The sequence below is a fragment of the Astatotilapia calliptera genome, chromosome 23 (genome assembly GCF_900246225.1).
Source record: "Astatotilapia calliptera chromosome 23, fAstCal1.2, whole genome shotgun sequence".
Classification (NCBI taxonomy): Eukaryota; Metazoa; Chordata; class Actinopteri; order Cichliformes; family Cichlidae; genus Astatotilapia; species Astatotilapia calliptera.
In genome coordinates, this window is record NC_039323.1 from 14,539,148 (window position 1) to 14,558,686 (window position 19,539).

Consider the following 19,539-nt stretch of genomic DNA (forward strand, 5'->3'; position numbering starts at 1 on the left):
ACATTTGAAGACAGTGCGTTTGCGTGGCAGTGTGGACAGAGAAAACGCAGACTTTCTAAAACGATGACGCATTTTAGTCATGTGATGCAGTCATGTGACCAATTAAACTAAGATAGCGGAGGGCATTAAACAGCAGTTGTTTTGTTTGCTCTCAATTTTGACAGCCCTATTAAAGGTTAATATCAGTTTGTACATGCTCCAGATAGCTTTTCTTCAAATTCTTTAATTCTCACTCGCTTTTGTAACGTTGTACTTTCGTGTTACTCGCAGCAACAACTCCACCTCATTGTTAGTCCATTTAAAAAACTTGGTGCTTTTCCTCGACCTTTTGCCGCGACGTTTCAACGAACCGGAAAGTAAATAAACGGCAGACAGAAATGAGGCAGGCTGAATCTTCTTGTGCTTCACGCATGCGCAGCCCTATGTTGAAGCACAGTATGTATTATTACTCTGCGAGGCTCCTGACCATCAAGCAGTGTGGCTTCATAGCTTACCAAAGTCGTGCTAAAACATTTTGACAGATTTTTTTAAGCGCCGCGTACAACATAAAATCAGTTCGCGGTCAGTAAGCAAAACCAGAATTCATACATAAGGTGCACTTTTGAGGATTTTAAGTGTGCCCTATAGTCTGAAAAATACGGTACTGAAAAAGTTCTTGTGCTTAACGTGCTTCACTGAGCTGAAATTTAAATGTAAAATATCTTACGATATATGTACAAAGAAAGTCAAAATTAAAAGTGCCTTAAAGGCTTTGAACTGAACATCTCAGTATCTGAACATCTTACCTTGGGCCCTTGACTATCTCTAATTGGTTTAGACCACAATATGGGCATAATGTGTGTCTATTGTTGACCACATGGAGACTTTCAGAATTGCAGAGACTTTTTTTTTTGTTTCTTTTACATGAACAGCTGGTCGCACCGGTGCGATCTAGGATTTTTTTGAACATTGGCACATTGGCGGAATGTGCAGGTGTCGCCGTGTGCTATTGGATTATTGTGGGAATTCCCTATGTCATTTCCCCTTCCTGCGCGTCTGTGCAGAGACACGCGTGTGACACACAAGTCAATCGAACAGCTACTCTAAGCAGCACCTTCATGATCAGTTAAGGCCTCGATATTGGCATAATGTTGTGTGCTGTTGGCTACACAGAGAATTTCAGAGTTGCGGAGACCTTTTTCCGTTGCGCCGGTGCGGCCTAGGATTTATTTGTTTTGTCACACCATTGAGAAATTGGGTCGCACTCTAAAGCCCTGACAGTAGTTCCAGTGTGTGCAAAAGTCTGAGAAACCTTTTAGTTAAACCAAGTGAAAAGTCAATAGAAACAGTCACCTGACTGAGAAACTGAAAATGAAGATGTGCCTATTACGCACAGGAAAGTAAAAAAAACAAAAAACACAAAGTGCTTTCAGAATTCAATTTCCATCATCTGAAATGTCGTTCAAGAAACAACAGTTAAAGGAAACTTCTAAAGAAAACTGGGCAAAAGGGTACAACATAAAAATAACTTCACAATAGCTGCAGTGAGGTTTATGTGATATTAGAGCCTTGCTGCATTGCTTCACTGACGTGCAACCAGTTTAAAAGGAAGAATTATAAGTAAACTATCTGCCACCTCATCTCAAACCATTAGATACATGTAAATCAATATCTGGATAAACCGAGCAGCTTTTGTAACAGGTTTTAGATAGATCAAAATAACTGAGCGCTCTATTCCAAAAGCACGACAAATATATTTCATGGATTAAAGAAAAGTTGAGATAACATTTTAGCACAAATGAAACAATCCAAACATAGAACTTTACTGGCGTTTTGAAAGTCTTTTTAATCTAAATTTAGGAAAATTGTTAGAGCACAAAGAGCAAATCACCATATGACTAAAAAAAAGAAAAAAGTAGACAATCAGAGCACTGGGAGCTGCATTTGCATTTACCACAGTTCCTGTAACACCCTCGTCATTTACCCGACACTAAATTAATCACTGTCTGCCACAAATGTTTGCACATTAAGTACGAATTACAAAGAATGTCATATTGCTCACTGTGCACCAATACCTTCTTATACAAGTTTGCCCTTTTGATGCCCTGACCTTGAAAATTTAGAGGGGGAATTTGAACATGTTGCATGTGTAGGAGCCAAAAAACCCAAACAAAAAACAGCAGTGGCGTTTGCAGGGTTACTGAAGTTGGACTACCTGGTATACAATGTTGTGCTACGTGATTGCTAGCGACACAGCTATGTTAGCATAACATTAGCACAGTGAAGCTGGAGGATGAACGCCAACTTTTTTTCCACTTGATAAAAGTTAACGTGAGGGATTCTGGTGGTCAGGGACAAATGCAATTGCATAGCAGGATGCTATACACGGGCAAAACTTCAGTCAGGAGAACAACTGAGATTATTCATCCACAATACGAGGTTAGTTATTAATATACTGCAACAACATGGGAATAGAGCAGCTGCGAGAGAATTCAACACTAATGAATCAATGTTACGGAAGTGGAGGAAGCGCAGTTTTTGGCTTTCCCCATATTTCAAAAGTGCTTCATCTCTTTGCTACGACTGTCGCCCGGAATAATTTGCAGATGATAATGGTTGTAGCCGCTTTCGACCAAAGCAGGCGCAGCTTGATGACATCATCAACATGCGCTATCGCAATAGAGCGGTATATGGCCTGTATTTATATAGCGCTTTACTAGTCCCTAAGGACCCCAAAGCGCTTTACATATCCAGTCATCCACCCATTCACACAAAATCTCTATCGTTGGCCAAATATATTGTTTCTATCGTCCACCCCTATCATCAACGGATTCAGAGAATTTGAAGAAATCTGAAGAATATTAAAAACAAGTATAATTTTCTGTCAGAGAAATTCCTGCATGCACTCAGGAATGCCTTCAGAAATTTTCATCTGTGAACTCAATTGTGTCAGTGCCACCAACATATACAGGTTAAATCTCTATCAGGGAAAGAAGAAGCCACACGTGAATATAATCCAGGAATGATTTTGTCCTCTCTGGGCTAAAGATAATTTAAAATGAGCTGAGGCAAAAAAGAAAACTGTTCTATGGCTTTTGGAAAAGCTGGACACTGTGTCCTCCAGACTAAAGAGAAGATGGACCATCTGGATTGTTATCATCTATGATGATGCTTAAGTAATTGACAGCTCGTGCACCTGGAAAGGCACTATCAGGTTTTGGAGTAAAACATGCTCCTATCCAGATGACGATGCTAAACTCCACATTGCATCTATTACAACACCATGGCTTCTTACTAGTAGTAGCAGTAGTAGTAGTAGCAAGAACTACATTTGGAAACCCAAGAAAGCACAAAACACTACACAGTAAACGTCTGTTTTGTGTAACTGCAAAGCTGCAAGGAGAGATTGCAGTTTTTGAGAATTAAAATGAGCATAAATCACCAGCTGCAACATCAAATAATTGACCAAGGGTAGAAAACAACTATTCCATCCATCCATCCATCCATCCACTTATCCTTATCAGGGTCACCGGGGAGTGCTGGAGCCTATCCCAGCTGTCACAGGGCGAGAGGCACAGTACACCATGGACAGGTCGCCAGTCTGTCGCAGGGCCAACACACAGCGACAGACACACATTCACTCGCGCATTCACACCTATGTGCAACTTGGATTAACCCTTTAAAGCCGGTCGGAGCGGGCTCGCTCTGTTTTGCATAACTAGTTTAAAATCCCGGTAGCACTGCAACCACGTAAGCTAGCTCAATAATTTTTTTTTGGATATGAAACCGGACGCGTTGTACTTACATCTTATGCCATCAGCTTGTCCTAGGTCACGGTTTCCTTCCACATATAGCTTTGCAAAAACTGCATAAAACGCACTTGCAGCAACAAAAACATAATTTTCCAGAAACACGCTTTGCCGATCCTATCAGCTGTTCATAACATTTCCTACGTTGGAATAGACGTCAGCGCAAACTTTCGCATGTCCGCCATTACCTGCCCGAAACCGGAAGTGACGTCATTTTGCGGAAATGTAGTTTTTTACCATCAGGGCCTCATGAGCCTATACTGGTGTTTTTAAAAGTTATCTTTGACTTTATGACTTTCTGTGTCATTTCTGGGATGCTTAGGACTAATATTGCACTGCTGGAAATAGTTTATTTTGATGCATATGTTGCTTTTTTGCAAATTTGCACTATAATATTTATTTTCGTTTTTCCTGCAGTATATAAAAATTGGTGTATTTCAAAAATAAAACTATGAAGACACTTAAAATAAATTTCCTGTGGTGGGAAACTATTTTGTGCAACTTTTTTGTATTTACAGTTTTGAGGGATAAGCCTCTTAAATTTCTCTAACTAGAAATATATGTTAAAAAAAACAAAAAAAGATTTCAATTTTTTTGTAGTTTATTGCACTTTTTTGCAATTTATGTAATTACTATGCACTTAATGCATACATATTATTAACATTTGGGCTATAATGGTTGTATTGATGTATAGCAACTTGAAATGCTCCCAAAAATGGCACTACAGCATGTAAAAATATAATATAAGCTCTGGCGGACTTGGTTCTATGGTAGGTCTTAAAGGGTTAATCACAAGCTGTGTGCCTTTGGACGGTGGGAGGAAGCCGGAGTACCCGGAGGGAACCCACGCAAACACAGGGAGAACATGCAAACTCCACACAGAAAGACGCCAGCCTGATGGTGGAATTGAACTCAGGACCTTCCTGCTATGCGGCAACAATGCTAACCACCGAGCTGCACAACTATTCCAACCTGCCATATTATTTATAGCTTCAAGCATTTTATTAAGAATCATTTCAACCCCACAGGATGCCTGATAGCTTGAAGTCATGCGAGCCCAAGTAAATGGTCATGCCCATAGCCTTTGTTTCTTCAGGTTACATACAAGTATTACTTTGGCAGAGGTGCGTGACGCATCAGTTCAAAAGTAAGATAAGATAAAAAAGTAATTTTTTATCATCATCATCAACAATGAAACTAGAAATTTTCATTGTTAAAGGAAAAATAATTCTTCCCTCACCCCAACCCACAGTTTTTAGTGCCTAAACCTAACCGGCAAGTGAAAGTGAAACCAAGTAGATCATACAAACATCCTAAGGAGACCCTGACCACAGTTTCCTGACTGATAAACCTGTTCCTGCCACCCCTCCAACACCCTGAACTTTGTGTTTTTTGCATCAAGCCACTTGTCCCAAAGCACGCCTTTGTGCATAAATGTGAAACTAAGGGACAAGCTGACAAAACTATGGTATTTGACACAGTGGGATGGAAAAGCATTGATCTGTTTTATGTGTGTAACTACAGTGGTCCCTCGTTTATCGCGGGAGTTACATTCTAAAAATAACCCACGATGGGTGAAATCCGCGAAGTAGCGAACTTTATTTTTTACAATAATTATAGATGTTTTAAGGCAGTAAAACCCCTCACTACACCACTTTATACACTTTTCTCAGACAGACATGAACATTTTCACACGTTTCTCTGTTGTTTGAACACTCTCGAAGTTCAAACCTTCGAAGAAAAGTCCAGTGTTATAGAATGAAACCAAAGGCACCCGCGGTTGCTTTTGATGGTGCACAACGTTTCGTCGACATTGTTGTTGTTGTGTTTGTTGGGGAGAAAACTTACAAACAGTACAACACTGCAGAGCCACACTGCTAGTGATCGAACATTTCTGTAAATTTGACAAGATGAATGCATTCTGTACTGTACAGGAGACACAGCACGAGATTGATTGACAATTGTCTGCAGCCGATCAGGATGCAGAACACAATGCGCTGTAAAAACAAACAAACAACAACAACAAAAAAACATGCAAAATTGCACACCAAGAAATGCACGAAACAGCCAGGCCACGAAAGGTGAACCGCGTTATAGCGAGGGGCCACTGACTGTACACAGGTAATCTGTACATGACTGTAGCTTGTGTTGATACAGATGAGGAGCAGTAAAGCTACTCCTGCTAACACGGGGCTCATGCTATTCCTCTACTGTGTATGCACTGTGCAAGGTGCAAACATGCCACACTCATGTGCCCACACTCCGGTGCTTACAAAAAACAAGAACTACTTGAGAAGCACTTAAAACTGAAAACTAGGACTGCGCGATATATCGAGGTTTTAAAAAAAAATATATATATATATATTTTCATACGAGATATAAGATGTGACAATATTGTTTATATCGATATAGTATATGTTACGTTATAATTATACTTGTGGAGCCGCAAGTTTGTCTCTCTTTCGTCCACTTTTGTCTCTCCGCAACGTAACTCGGCCTCGCCTCTCCTTCACTGAACACAACTTCCCCTCCCCCATAGCATTGCCTGCAGGCAATGACAAGATGGACCGGCAAGTTTCCGTTAACAAGTTACCCCGGATCGCCCCGTGCGTGGGGCTGAACGGCGTCAACGTGTTAGCGAGCTAACCGCGCTAACGCCATGGCCTAGCATGGCCTAAAATCCTTTCATTTTCTCATAAATCGACAGTGCGCCTTATGTATGAATTCTGGTTGTGCTTGATGACCGCGAACCGATTTTATGTTGTACACGGCGTTCAGCAATCTGTCAAAAAAATGTTTTAGTACGATTTTGGTAAGCTATGGAGCTGCACCGCTTGATGGATTGTCGGATCATTACGGCTACCGTAGTCTGGAGCCTCTCGGAGTGATACGTACTGTGCTTGAACGTAATATTACCGTATTGTGTGTATATAAGGACCACAAATTGGCACCTGTAAGAGACACGGTTACGAAGCGGGTTTCAAACTCCAGGCTGTCAGTCACGCAGTAGAAGTTGGGAATAGAGCAGCTGTGAAATCTGACTATCTTTGTTATTATGCTCAGCATCTTTTAGTTTACATTTTGACGGTACAATTGTGAGCTTTTTGTTATGCACAAAAACAACATTGTTTTCTTTTATTTATGGAGCATTATTATTTAATAAATGCTGATAATTTATTTTTGAGTAATTTCTTCATGTACATCTACGCTATATGTTAATAAAAGTGCCTGTGTGACATCTGGGACACAGCTTTGACTAAGAACTCTTTTTGTTCTTGCCTTATGTCTTTAAAATATATATATATATATCGAGATATATATCGTATATCGCCATCCAGCTAAAAAAATATCGAGATATGAATTTTGGGTCATATCGCCCAGTCCTACTGAAAACATTTAAAACTTTCAGCTGACAAATTTTGAAGAAGCGGCTTGATAATGTCACCAGCTCACTGATATTTAAAGAGAGGGATATCGATTGTGGTGCGTGTGAAAAAGTCTGGTGTTACGTTCAAAAGCATGGGAAATTTCAAAAAGATCTGGAAAACTGCAGTGGGTGGTTATGCAAAGCAGATGTGACAGAAGGGCCTTCTTCTTGTAGGGCTGTATGTCCTGCTATACTGGAGAAACTCCTGAGCAATTCCAGGTGCACGCAACAGGAATAAAAAAAAAGCACAAAGTTGAGCATCCGCAGAGTTGCTTCAAGTGTTTCAGTGCAAGGCATCACTGGACATCCCCCAGTTTCTATAACTGAAGACGTCAGAAGTGTTCTATGAAGGTGTTTGTGACTTATCTCTGTGTGTGGGTTCAGTGCAGCCACACAGAGAAAACAGGAAAATAGATATTATACTGGTGGCTCCCACAGCCAGCTTCCAAATAAGTGGATTGAAAAATCCCCCAAAATCTGTCCCAAAAATGACAGAAGACTTTAACCTTATTCAAACCTTATTCGAATCAGGTGGGGATATTTTCCTAAGTTTTCTTTCCTCATATGGAAACACTTTGGCTTGGAGACCATAAGACACACATGACACAAACTCACTAGCGGTGAAAGCACTGGACTCTGTAATAAGGATCTAGCAAGTTAAGGACTGGTTAATGTCAAAATGCTCAGGGCTGCATTGCGTGTTTTTTCTAGAAGGGTGCTTGTACAAGCCAAGTGTTTAAAATCATAACGGAAACCATCTTCACAGATATTTAAATTCCATTTTCACACCCATGCCCTATAGCCAGTTTACACACAACAAGATTATCTGCTTGTTGCAACACTCACTATTCATCGAGTATCTTTACTTGTATGAAAGTGGCATGGTGTGAGAAGTGTTGAACCCATAAACACCTTCAACAATATCAAGTCTTTTTAGATCACTTTCTCTCTTTAGTATTGTTGAGTGTTGTCACTGGGAGAACAGGCCTGTATTTGTTTTTGGTTAAGCTTGTGGAGTATGTTGAATTCATTGGTGGGATAAATGCTACTACTTCCTTCTCTCCTGCTTGTTATGACTTGTAATTCCCATTTACGCTGGGAATAAATATAGATGAAGGGGACATGCTTTAATATTTCTGATTTGTGCAAAAAAGCCTTTCCCCCCCAAGTTTTCCACATCAACTAAAATCAATAAAAGTGCATTTTTTCAGAATTTCCAACAGATCTGCATACGTATTTGGGTTATGTAATAACAGTTTAAAAAGTTAAAATGCGCTTCATTGGAACCGGAAGAGGTTGCGGCTTTACCAGATTTGATTGACACTGGTGTCTCCTAGGCAACATAAGGAAACAATACATGAGATTCATATCATCAAAGCTTTGAAATGCTGATTGATTAATGGAAATTCAGACATTTTCTTTCCCTTCTCCATATCTTAAAACAGTAAAGAAGCTCAGACTGAAAACCACAAATCTGCCAGGTCAAACAGTCACTATTATGGTTATAACTTTGGATGATGTCTTCATAGGGCCCAAAAAATATAACTTGGGTTTGTCACCACATCCTTGTATGGGACATTTCCTTTTATGGCTGAAGGAAGCTTACATGTAATGTGGTTTGTGAGGGAGTTGAGGAAATCCAAAGCTTGGTGCAGTGGGTGAAGTGTGAGTCAAAACCTTACCTGAATCTCGAGCTCAGAGATCTGTTGCTGGAGTTCAGCCATAGCAGCAATGTTGTCAGCTTCCCTCAGCCTCACTGCCATTACTTCTTCCTTGCTCTGCAGAAAACAAACCAGAGGACTCTCAGGCGACAACCTCTCTAAGAAATCAATTCTTTTTTTTTTTTTTACTTTACAGATTTAAACCACAATAGCGCTGCAACGGTTTGCCCCAAAGGTGCAAAGTGTGGAGTGCAGCAGCAGTTTGTACCTTGCATTCAATCTCAGCTTGTCTCCTCTTGATTTCTTGCAGTTGCACGTTCAGATCTTTGTTTTGTGTTGTCAGTTTCTGCACGCGCTCCTGCAGAGAGCGACTCTCCTGCTCCGCTCGACGCAGCTGGTTGTTGTGAATCTGATTCTGAATAAGCACATTTAAAAAACAAAAAGCAAAAGCGGATTATTTCACGTTATTGACTGATAGGTTCAGGATAAAGAAACTGAAACCTAATGCGACTTTCAGCACTACTTCACTGTTCCAGTTTCTGTGTTGCATACAAAGATAAATGCTGCCCCCTGAAGGCTGCTGTGTGAAATTCAGGGAGGGAATTTTCTTACTGATGTTTTCATATTACAATGTACCTTTAATTGTCTGTAATTAACTGCACTGCAAGTACATAAAAACTCTGAAAACAAAAGTCTCTTCCTAAAGACTGCATACAGTATGAATTGTATCTCTGGACTGAGAAGGATATCTGAATCACATATATTTGTGAACATGTGATGAGGAATTTGAATAATGCTTTTAAAGATCTAGATCAGGTTATAATCCAGATAACAAATCAAATCATAAATTATATTAGTGCTGTTAGACCGATTCAACCTCTGACCTGTGTCTCCAGCTCCAACATCCTTTGCCGCATCTCTCGAAGCTCTGCCTGAGCCTCGGCCTCACGTAGCCTGACGCTCATCAACTCGTCCTGCAGCTCGCTCATGGTGTTCTTCTTAGAACTGTCCTTCCAGCGGCTAGCGGTGCGTGCCAAGTGACGCTGGAGAGGGTGGGGACAGTCAGTCCTGTTTACCATCACTTACCAAATAAACACTTGACTTTTACCATTTGTGTGTCATACCAGATCTGTGCTCTGTAACTAGCAGGAATTACAGGGTACCTGCAAATCCTCTTAATACGACTTTAAATGGAAATACACATCAAAAGGGAAAATGTACCCTCTTCAAATAAACACACAGATGTGTCTAATTAGAGCAAGAATTTTTTCAAAATGTTTTTAATAAATGTGAGAAGAAAACAAAAATATTATTTTTACTCTAAATGATAAGCCATTGTTCAAGGTTTGAAACAGCTCCTTTAACTAGCTTAAACTTGCATCTTCATCTTTCTTTAAACTAAGTACTACAGCTGAGTTAACCAACCTATCTGTTCAAGTTTTCACATGCTTCATGTTTTCAATCAGCCTGAATGGATTAATTAAACGGCAATTAAGCCAAATCAAATGTTCTGAATTAAACCCATTCTATCTTAAATAATTACTGTAGTCAAACTCATGAATCACTGTTTGAACACAAGTTTACTGTGCCGTTAAAACTTGACAGCCTTAATTATGCAGTTGCGTTTAAGTGTGCAGAGGGAGAAAAAACAGAAGCACTGCATATGAGCGTTTCTCACAATGGCATGACTAAAAGCAATCTAAATTTAGAATATTTAAATACTTTTTGAAAACCAAAATCCACTCTGATTTTAAACAGCGTAGTTTGGTGTGTGTGTGTACAACATTTGCATTATGATTTGTTGGGGTTTTGATCAGCTATTTCAAGTTGTCCTGCGTGCTGAAATCTTGGTGCTCACCTGCCAGTGGTCCTCCAGATCTCTAACCTGCTGTCTCAGCTCTTTCAGTCCAGTCAGCGCCTCCGCTTCTCTCAACTTCACCCCGATCAGCTCTTCTTGCAGCCGCGCCACATTGGTGTCATCTGGTAGCGACGTGTTCCTCTGAAAAAGGTGGAAAAATCAAATTTTTCTTAAACCTTTAAAAAAAAGAAATGACAGGGTAGGCCTAGATCACAGTAATACTCTTTGCCGGCTGAGGTTTAGGCAGTACAGTCCCACTGCAGATGCATTAAAATGACACAACTCACTTTTTCCATATCGAGAATCTTGTCTTGCATTTCCTTGAGTGCACACTGGGACTCTGCTTCCTTTAGTCGGGCCTGCACGAGCTCTCTCTCCAGCTGCAGGACGGACTCCTCAGAGAAGCGTGGGGGTCCTTTCTACAAGGAAAAAAAAAGAAAGAAAAGAAAAGAAAAAACAGAACAAATGAGCACGCAGAAAAAAAGCAGGAAGGACAGCAAACATAGCTGTGTGCACTCACCTCAAACTAAATTCAATCTCCAGTAATGTCCACAATACTTACACTGATCCAAGTACTCTCAATTCCTCTTTACATTCATTTCAGCTGACATCAACCATTTTTCCTTTCACTTCCACATAAATAATTCATGAACAATCTTTGTGTAGCAAGATAGCAAATTATGTAAAACACAGTAAAGCCTGCACATTATCATGTGGAATCCAACCATTAATAATTAAGGAGATGTGTTGTGCAAGGTGAGGATTCAATGAACAATGGGCCATGTGTGAAATCTACCAGCCTGAGATACAACCTGCTTACAAATTCATGAAAGCATTTCTGAGAATGCAGAAGAACATAAATTGAACTTTGTAGAAATCTGTGTCTCAAAATGAATCCATGCATGCCAAAACAGATCATTACCTAAAGTGAGAAAAGTCCTGCTCTGCCATTGCAGATGCCCCACCATGTATCCAAAATCAGTTGTTTGCAATGTTTACAGGCCCAAAAGTAATTTGTAGCACACCTAATAATAATAATAAAATAGTCATCCTGAGGTTGTACGTACTGCACATCACACACAGACCTGGGCAATACCCCAGTCTCAGTGTCACAGCTCCAGTCACACTCAGGTCAGCCAGATGAGCCAGTGCAACCTGCCTGCCTCAGACTGTCTGTGGCTCTTCTTACCCCTTGTGGCTGCTGCTGCTGCTGGAGCTGCTTGATGGTTTTCTTGGCCTGCTCCAGCTGAGCACCGGCCTCCTCGCTCTGCTGTTTGACTGTAGCCAGCTCCCGTTTGACCAGGTAGTTTTCCTCTGCCTCTTGAGCTCGAGTCACTTGTCCCTTTGGACATAACCAACCGATGAGGGGTGGAGTGAGCACGACAGGAAGTGAAACGAAAGGACGGAATGGGTGGGCAAATCAGAGAAGATGAAGGATTGGATTTTCTAAGGACATGCTTGTTTTTAACTCTAAGCAGCGGGTGATTTAGTTTTAATTCCTTAGATGTATTTAGCATCTTTTGTGATTCTTTTACTTTGTCTAACATGCCACCATGTGGTTTTCCATGCAGTTATTTAATGATGTAATCAGCTGTCATAATCTGGATTAGCACTGTCACTGCCCTTTACTAATCATAAGCATGCATTGCTAAAGAGAGACAAAAAGATGGAAGAAGGAAAGTCCAGCATAAGTTCTAAGGGTAAAAAGAAAATGAGGAGTATACCTGGATCAATCTATCTGCCAAGGAAGCGCTTTCCTACAAAACAGAAATATCAACAAGAGACAGCAGAGAGAGAGAGAATCCAGAGGACAGTTTAAAGCACACAAAAGAACAACTGATTCTTTAAAAGAAGACGTGCAATGTTCATTTTCCCTCCAAAAATATTTGGTTTACGCAATGAGGTATAAAAGGAACATTGCAAAGCAGGTGTGGTGAAAAAGGTGCAAAAATAAGCTGGTGACAGAGTGAAGAATTGGGCGGTGCAGATAACAAAGAGGTTTCAGACAGGAAAAAGCACAGGGCAGCCCGAGAGTGAAGTTTGCTATAATAGCAGCATGACGACAGTGTTAAAGAGCGGTGTTTTACTTAACAGAGGCGCTGGGGCTCTGTGGTTTATCCAAGCTTTTAGCGGTTTCAGTTAGTGGAGAGTTAAAAGATCCTGAGAGTTACGTGACGAGGAGCAGCAGCCTCGAGTTTGGTTTAAACTAACGGACTCGTTTCCGCCCTGCAGGCAAACACAGCGTAGCAGACACCCTTAATATCCTCAACAGACCTCATGCATGGTGCCTTTACCAGGCAGTAGAAGTGCCCATTCAGAGAGACTCAGTGTTGTGCACAATGACACAAACAGTGCACCCTGACATGCAGTGCTTTGTATGGACGTCAAGTATCAAGCAGCTCCGTTCACATTTCAAACAGGCTTCTCTGCTTCTGTTAGTGGGGTCAGCTGGGTTTTTAAATTCTCCACATGACCTAAAGCCCAAATCCATCAATGTTTCTGACTTTATCTACAATCAGAACATTCACCATGCCAGTCCATGATGGCGTACCAGCAACTTTCAACTAACACAGCTCAGTTAGTGAAAGACAAGACTCCGTCATTAGGAAATACACATGATATATGGACATAAACAGCAGAATGGGTTAATGTAAAGTTGATGAGGAGAGCGCAGTGTCTGACTGTGACAAACACTGATTCACTCACTTTCTCTAGTGTGTCTATCCTCTGCTTCAGAAGCCTGTTCTCTGTCCGCAACCTCTGAAAAAGACAGAATTGCAAAAAGACATAAGAAAAAAAAAATACTACAAATTGTTTACATGGGATGCTCTGGGACTTTAAAGTATGTCCACACACCTTTATCTCCACCTGTTCCTCCATCTCTTTTGTTTTGATTGTAGTGTACTCTTTTTCTAACCTAAAAAAAAAAAAAGCACAGAGCATCTGTTAAAACAAATCAAGCACAGAATGATTAGAATGAAGTCGGCTGAATTGATTTCCATGTATCAATTTGGGATACAATCACCTTTCCTTTTGTCTTCTATATTTTATTGCTTCTAAAAAAGATATACGTTTCTTTAAAGAGACACCATTACAAATGGAAACTCTGGAATTTCCCCGGCCCCTATACTGAACAGGTACACAGAACGTTTAAATGTGTTGCTTCCTCCACTTGGAACGGGTATCAACCAAGTTTTGAATTTGCAGCATTCAAATATTAGCAGTCAATTTGCTCCAGTGCTGACTGAAAAATCTTGTCTAAAGTTATGCAACAGTTTAAAAACAAAAAAACAAAAAGGGGGTTCAGCTGTAAAAGAGGAACAATGAAAAAACAATCACAGCAAAAAAAAAAATCTCTGAAAAAGGAAGTTATGAAATGCCTGCTGCGCTTACTTTTTCATCTTCTTGGCGTTGTATTTAACTTGATAAGCAACCTGGATGACCTTATCTGGTCCACTGTCCAACTGGTGTGGGATGACCTTCTGAAAGTGCTGAAGCACATAAAGAAAGCGGGGGCAAGTGTCACACCAGAATGCATGTTTTAGTCACAAGCTTCTCTGACCTCAAAGGACCGCACTAAACATCAGCATGCCCACAAACTGGGACGAGATGAGAGGTTGCACATAAACAGAGGGTGATGGAGGCTTCTCCCCTGGAAGTGCTGCTGGTGATTCACCTGTAACATTCCCTCCATGTCGAGCTGAATGAGTTCCGCCTGGTTCATCTGCAAGATGGCGAGCCCCACGCGGAAAACAATCTCCAGGCCCTGAAAAAACCCCACCAGTAATGAGCATGAAATAATACTCAGTGCGCTGTCAAATTTATTGGACAGTGGACTGAGAAGAAACAGCCCGAGTGATTGTGATTTAGAGAAAAAGAAAAAGGCCACACTGCTAAAGGTGACTGTAACTGTAGTGCTTAATTTTGTCCAACAGGTGGCACTAATGGATAACTTTTATTTGATAGCTGATTTTACCTAACTGTTCTTAAAGCTGTAGAATAAGTGTACTGGCCTGAAATCATCTCTAAACAAATACTCTTAAAAATTTAAGCACAGACTCTGTTTTTCTGAGGTGGGGCTATTAGTTCACAGTGACTTACAATAACAGCAGCTTAAGATATAACCCCCAAACCCTTTTCAGATTAGACACTGATATAATGATGGCTCATTTCCAAGTGGACCTATTGCACTCATTTCCAGCTCAACGTTTTTATTCACAGGCTTTACTAGAGTAGCCTTGCATGAGTCACAGTTCAAAATCAATCCTGGGCCTTGGTGCACCCCCTCAGTTCATACACTGGCAGAAACCAGCAGTTTTAGTTCCTCTTTTAGATCGCAAAAACTACAAGCAAACAGAAGTTTAAAGAAAAAAGAAGACAGAAGAAGCCAGTGTTGTAAGAATGTGAACACAGGTGTAAATTTCAAGCTCAGTAAAGAGAATGACAGAAAGATTCATACAAGTTTACAGAGCTTATCGTTCAGCCACAGTTTGCTTTAACTGACCTCACACATGAAGATGTCAAAGATCCTCGTAGCAACGGGCAAAGGGAAGGAGGTGAGGAAGATGGTGAGGAACCAAGAAGAGGCATACATGGAGGTATGAAAGCTCTGAGCTTGGAAATGTATATGAAGCTCTGGGAGTTGCTCCTGTGAAAAAAATAACAATCAGACTCACTATTGTTGAAGCTTACATGTTGGCAAAGCGTTACTCCCCAAGCTATGAGGTGTCTACCTGGATCATGTACTCAAACTGATACATGCAGAGTCCCAGCTCAGCCATGCTGGGTTTGAAGAGTTCTCGTAATCTGTAGTCCTGCATCAACTTCACAAACACGCAGAATGCTTCCTCTTCGGGCATCTAGAAAAATATTATGATAGTGATTAAATTACTAGCTGGAAGTTTGTGTTACAGTGTGTGAGAGTATGTGTGGAGAATACAATCATTACCTGCATGAGCAGCAGACCCACAATGAACGCACTTCCCTGACAATAGCCGACCTCACGGTCCACCAGAGAATATGCCTAAGGTAACAGAGATTATCGTTACAGGAGTCTCACTGAAGATCAGATTTCTCTCTTTTTCGTTATTAAACCACCTTAAAACCAAATACCAGTTCTTGTTACTGGAACACAAGACTTATCTCTTTATCTGCATGCAAACAGGTTTCTTAGACACCGCAGAAGACACACCTTCATGACATTGAAGAGCACTTCCTGACCCAAGCTGTCTTTCTCCTTGAAGAACTCGTGTTCGGGATAAGTGCGAGCGATGTCTCTGCGTATGAGCTTTTCGCAGGGTGACGTCATCTTTAATAATTCTGAGTACTGATCCTTGATGGGCATATTCTGGGCATTACCCAACAGCTGCCACACTATAGCTCGAAAATGATGAGGAATCCCTTTCCTAACAAGATCCTGTAGAGAAAAAAAAGAGCAGATATTTTCTTGATGTTCTTAAAGTTTTCTGCAGGGTGTAGGCAACAACTTTTTAAAATGAAACAGTTTTGTTCTTTGTTCAGGTTTTATGATAGTGTCAGATTTAATATCCAGTCACACAATTCACCTGAACAGCTACCCTGAGACACCCCTGAGCAAGGTACCGTCCCTACACACTGCTCCCCGAGCGCCCAGTGGCTGCCCACTGCTTCACTGAGTGAATGTTTTAAATGCAGAGAGGAATTTCCCCACGAGGATCAATAAAGTATACATTTAAATTATGTTTTTTGTGTGTGTCAAAAATCTTTTCATGGGAACCGCAGTCTAATAACGCAAATGTATCCGTTGCAGGTTAAAATAATTAAAATCTTTAGTGCACAGGTCTGTCAGAGAGTCAACTCAGGCTCATCAGGCCAATGAGTTTCTAATTCATTAGTGGAAATCCAGCATTCGCGTACACAGGCATACACGTGGTAGTGTAAATCACTGTGGATGTCTCTTAAACAGTGTAGTCATGCAGCTAGAGCATGTAGCTGATGTTAATAAATAACTTTTTTTTCTAAAAAGTCTGCACTTCTTCACTTTTTGTAATGTGAAAAAAAGCTTTTCATATTACATCTGCCAGAGTATAAGTGAAAAAAATACTAAGAGCTCCGCAACTCTATTCATTCATTTGAAACACCTTTATACTGCTGCAGTGTATTAGCAGTGCAGAAAAATGATGACTTATTTCCACTCAACTTGGAGGAATCCTTATCAGTACTGGTTTCCCCTTCAGTGGACGTGTCGAACCACAAATGGATCGCAAAAGGTTGTTTTTTTTTCCCCACACTGAACAGTTTATCATAAAAACATCTCCCCAGAGAGGCAGTGGACTAGCTTCATGAGTTTAATGGTAGGGGAAACCATGACAATGTAAAATGAATCCATGGGAACCTAAACGCACATTTGGGATTCTTTTTTCAGCTCTGAATGTGAACAACAGAAAGAAAAACACCAAACCCTTCCGTGGAGAAAAACAGAGACCTGCATCTTAAACAGGATTAAACCATGGGTATGCCTCAAAGCCTAATATTTCTTTTTCCACTTCAGCACACTGTGCATCTTTTTTAATAATACAGTTTCCACTGCCAAACATAATCTTGTCAGTGATACATTCTGTAGAGTGATTTATTTCCATATACTACTGCTGATACAATTTGATTAAGCAATTTCCTGTGCTGACAGGGAACAGTCATTTTTCCTGCTATGCGGCCACGTGAGTCAGTGTGTGGTTGTGTATGTCTGTCTGTGTGCGGTGTCTGCGTGCATCTGGTCAGTCCAGGGTGCATCTGGAGCAGAGGTCCACCCACACATGCTTTCAGCAGGGGACCCCTCTCCCCTCTTAGAGGTTAGATAAGACAAACCAAGCTTTGTTCTAGACTGAAACAATGCACCACAGTCTCAAACCTTGACTGTTGAACGAAAGCTGCCTTATGAGTCACAAGAACTATTCAAGAGCAGAGGGTCTTAGAAGATTACATATGAAATATAAAGTATTAGAAAGACGAACAAATCAGGGATTTTGCTGACAAGTGCAGAAAAAATTTACGTTTCTTCCTTCGTGCAACAGAAACTGTGTTTCTTGTAAGCAGAGCGGAAGAAAACAGCAATTTTGCGGAGGCCTCAGCAACTGTCATTAATATCCTAGGCTAGTTGCACCCATGCGATGATGACTACTTCTGTTAAATTACATAATAACACTGTGTATGTTCACAGCTCCTTCCCAGCACTTCCCCATTTAAACATCCAGCAACAAGAACAACAGAAACTCCGTCCCTACAGAAGACATTAGTCTTTTGCATGATTATTTTAATTAACAGAAACTTTACAGTAAAATATTTCTCTGTGTCAGTCATCTAAGTAACAAAAAGAAATGGGCTTGAAGTCTCTATGGTTATAACAAACGTCTGACCATAAATGCTGAGCACCTAGCTGTTCTGGCACAGCTACTGGTTGTCAGTTTTCCTAAATGACCCAAAGAAGGCTTCAGTTTGAGTAGAATTCAACAAAACTTCCATTAACAACACTCAGTGCATAAAGATAAAAAGCACCAACTGTAGATCCCCAGTAACTTTCAAACTGTTGCAGCTGCACTGAGTCGTTTAACATCCGGACACACCAGGCTTTCTGCTGAATCACCACTATCCCAGACTTGTGGCTACAATCAGGTGGTCCAACACACAACTGGCACGGTTTTACACAACAAACAACAATCACTGTGTATGTCCACAGTCTTTGTGCAGTTTAAATCAGACTGCCACTGCCACTGTCTGGGCACAGGATTATTACGGGGCTTAACAGAGTAACTGTAGAAACAAGCAAGCTAAAATTAGCGTCAAATATCTACGTCTGAAATAACAAGTTCAAGGGCAACCCCACAGGGTCACTGAGGACAGAGATAGCCTTTAAATTATCACTGGACCAAGTAAACAGTCACGTGAACTGGGCCTTTGTAACATTTGAGCCAGGGAAATTCAAATGGCAGCAAAAAATTATAAACACAATTATAATAACAATAAAACAAATAAGCCATGATTTGAAATATGTTAAGTTAAACAATCTTAATGCAGAAACAGCAGCATCATTGGACCCTTTTTTGCAACCTAGAATAACTGTCATGGAGTTTTACTGTTTTTAAGTGTAAGTGTGAAGAGGTTTATACAGGTTTGAGACTAGGAGGAGACGCAAATCCCATTTGGTGTTTTGCGAGGAATGGCATCAAATTCTGCTAAATCAAATATGCACAGCTATCTGTTTTGCTGACCCCGTGTGAGTAAAGGAGCAGCTGAGAGAAGGCTCTTTACCTCGTCTTCGAGGCGTCAAATGTCTATTTGTAAGCTAGTAAAACAGCCCAGGCTGAATAAGCTCTTAAGCAGGTCTGCACATGATCAACCGTCACCTCACAGGTAGTCATGTGCACGAGTCTCACCTTAAGCTGCTTCTCTTTCTTCTTGCGCACATCCTCCCATTCATTGACAATTCGCCCCCACAAGATCCATGAGTCCTCCTCCAGGTGGGAGAGGTTGGATGAGGCGGAGGAACTGGACACCAGGGATGAGCCACTGTTTCGCCTGGAGCCATTCATGGAGCGCAGCGACTTGCTGTCTGTCTCCAGTAGCCTTTAGAGAAGGTGAGAGGCGATATATACTGTGAACATTTAAGAAACTGTGCAGAGACGCAACTACATTATACCGTGACTTTGTCAATGTCTGTCCATCAGACATCCCATTTACCAGGCAAAGTACAATTTCACATCTTCAGGGAAACCCAGACCATAGTGAGATCATTTTGCAAAACACTTTGCAAATGCAAAACACAGTTTGAAT

The 19,539-nt window shown here is 40.8% G+C and overlaps 1 protein-coding gene across 4 annotated transcripts in view; it reads right to left on the reverse strand.

The window, feature by feature from the left end:
* The window catches only part of evi5b (ecotropic viral integration site 5b), a 41,303-nt gene that overhangs the window by 8,337 nt on the left and 13,427 nt on the right, over positions 1–19,539 (reverse strand). For 3 of the 4 annotated variants that reach the window (XM_026157580.1, XM_026157581.1, XM_026157583.1), the window contains 16 exons: positions 19,143–19,332; positions 15,926–16,150; positions 15,683–15,757; positions 15,468–15,593; positions 15,239–15,382; positions 14,411–14,500; positions 14,128–14,225; positions 13,591–13,651; positions 13,441–13,494; positions 12,459–12,491; positions 11,924–12,076; positions 11,022–11,153; positions 10,735–10,875; positions 9,761–9,919; positions 9,145–9,291; positions 8,898–8,993 (listed from right to left, as the gene is read on the reverse strand). In XM_026157580.1, the coding sequence (XP_026013365.1) occupies positions 8,898–8,993; positions 9,145–9,291; positions 9,761–9,919; positions 10,735–10,875; positions 11,022–11,153; positions 11,924–12,076; positions 12,459–12,491; positions 13,441–13,494; positions 13,591–13,651; positions 14,128–14,225; positions 14,411–14,500; positions 15,239–15,382; positions 15,468–15,593; positions 15,683–15,757; positions 15,926–16,150; positions 19,143–19,332 (1,924 nt within the window). The remainder of the gene's footprint in view (positions 1–8,897; positions 8,994–9,144; positions 9,292–9,760; positions 9,920–10,734; positions 10,876–11,021; positions 11,154–11,923; positions 12,077–12,458; positions 12,492–13,440; positions 13,495–13,590; positions 13,652–14,127; positions 14,226–14,410; positions 14,501–15,238; positions 15,383–15,467; positions 15,594–15,682; positions 15,758–15,925; positions 16,151–19,142; positions 19,333–19,539) is intronic. The other variant, XM_026157582.1, reaches the window with a different exon arrangement.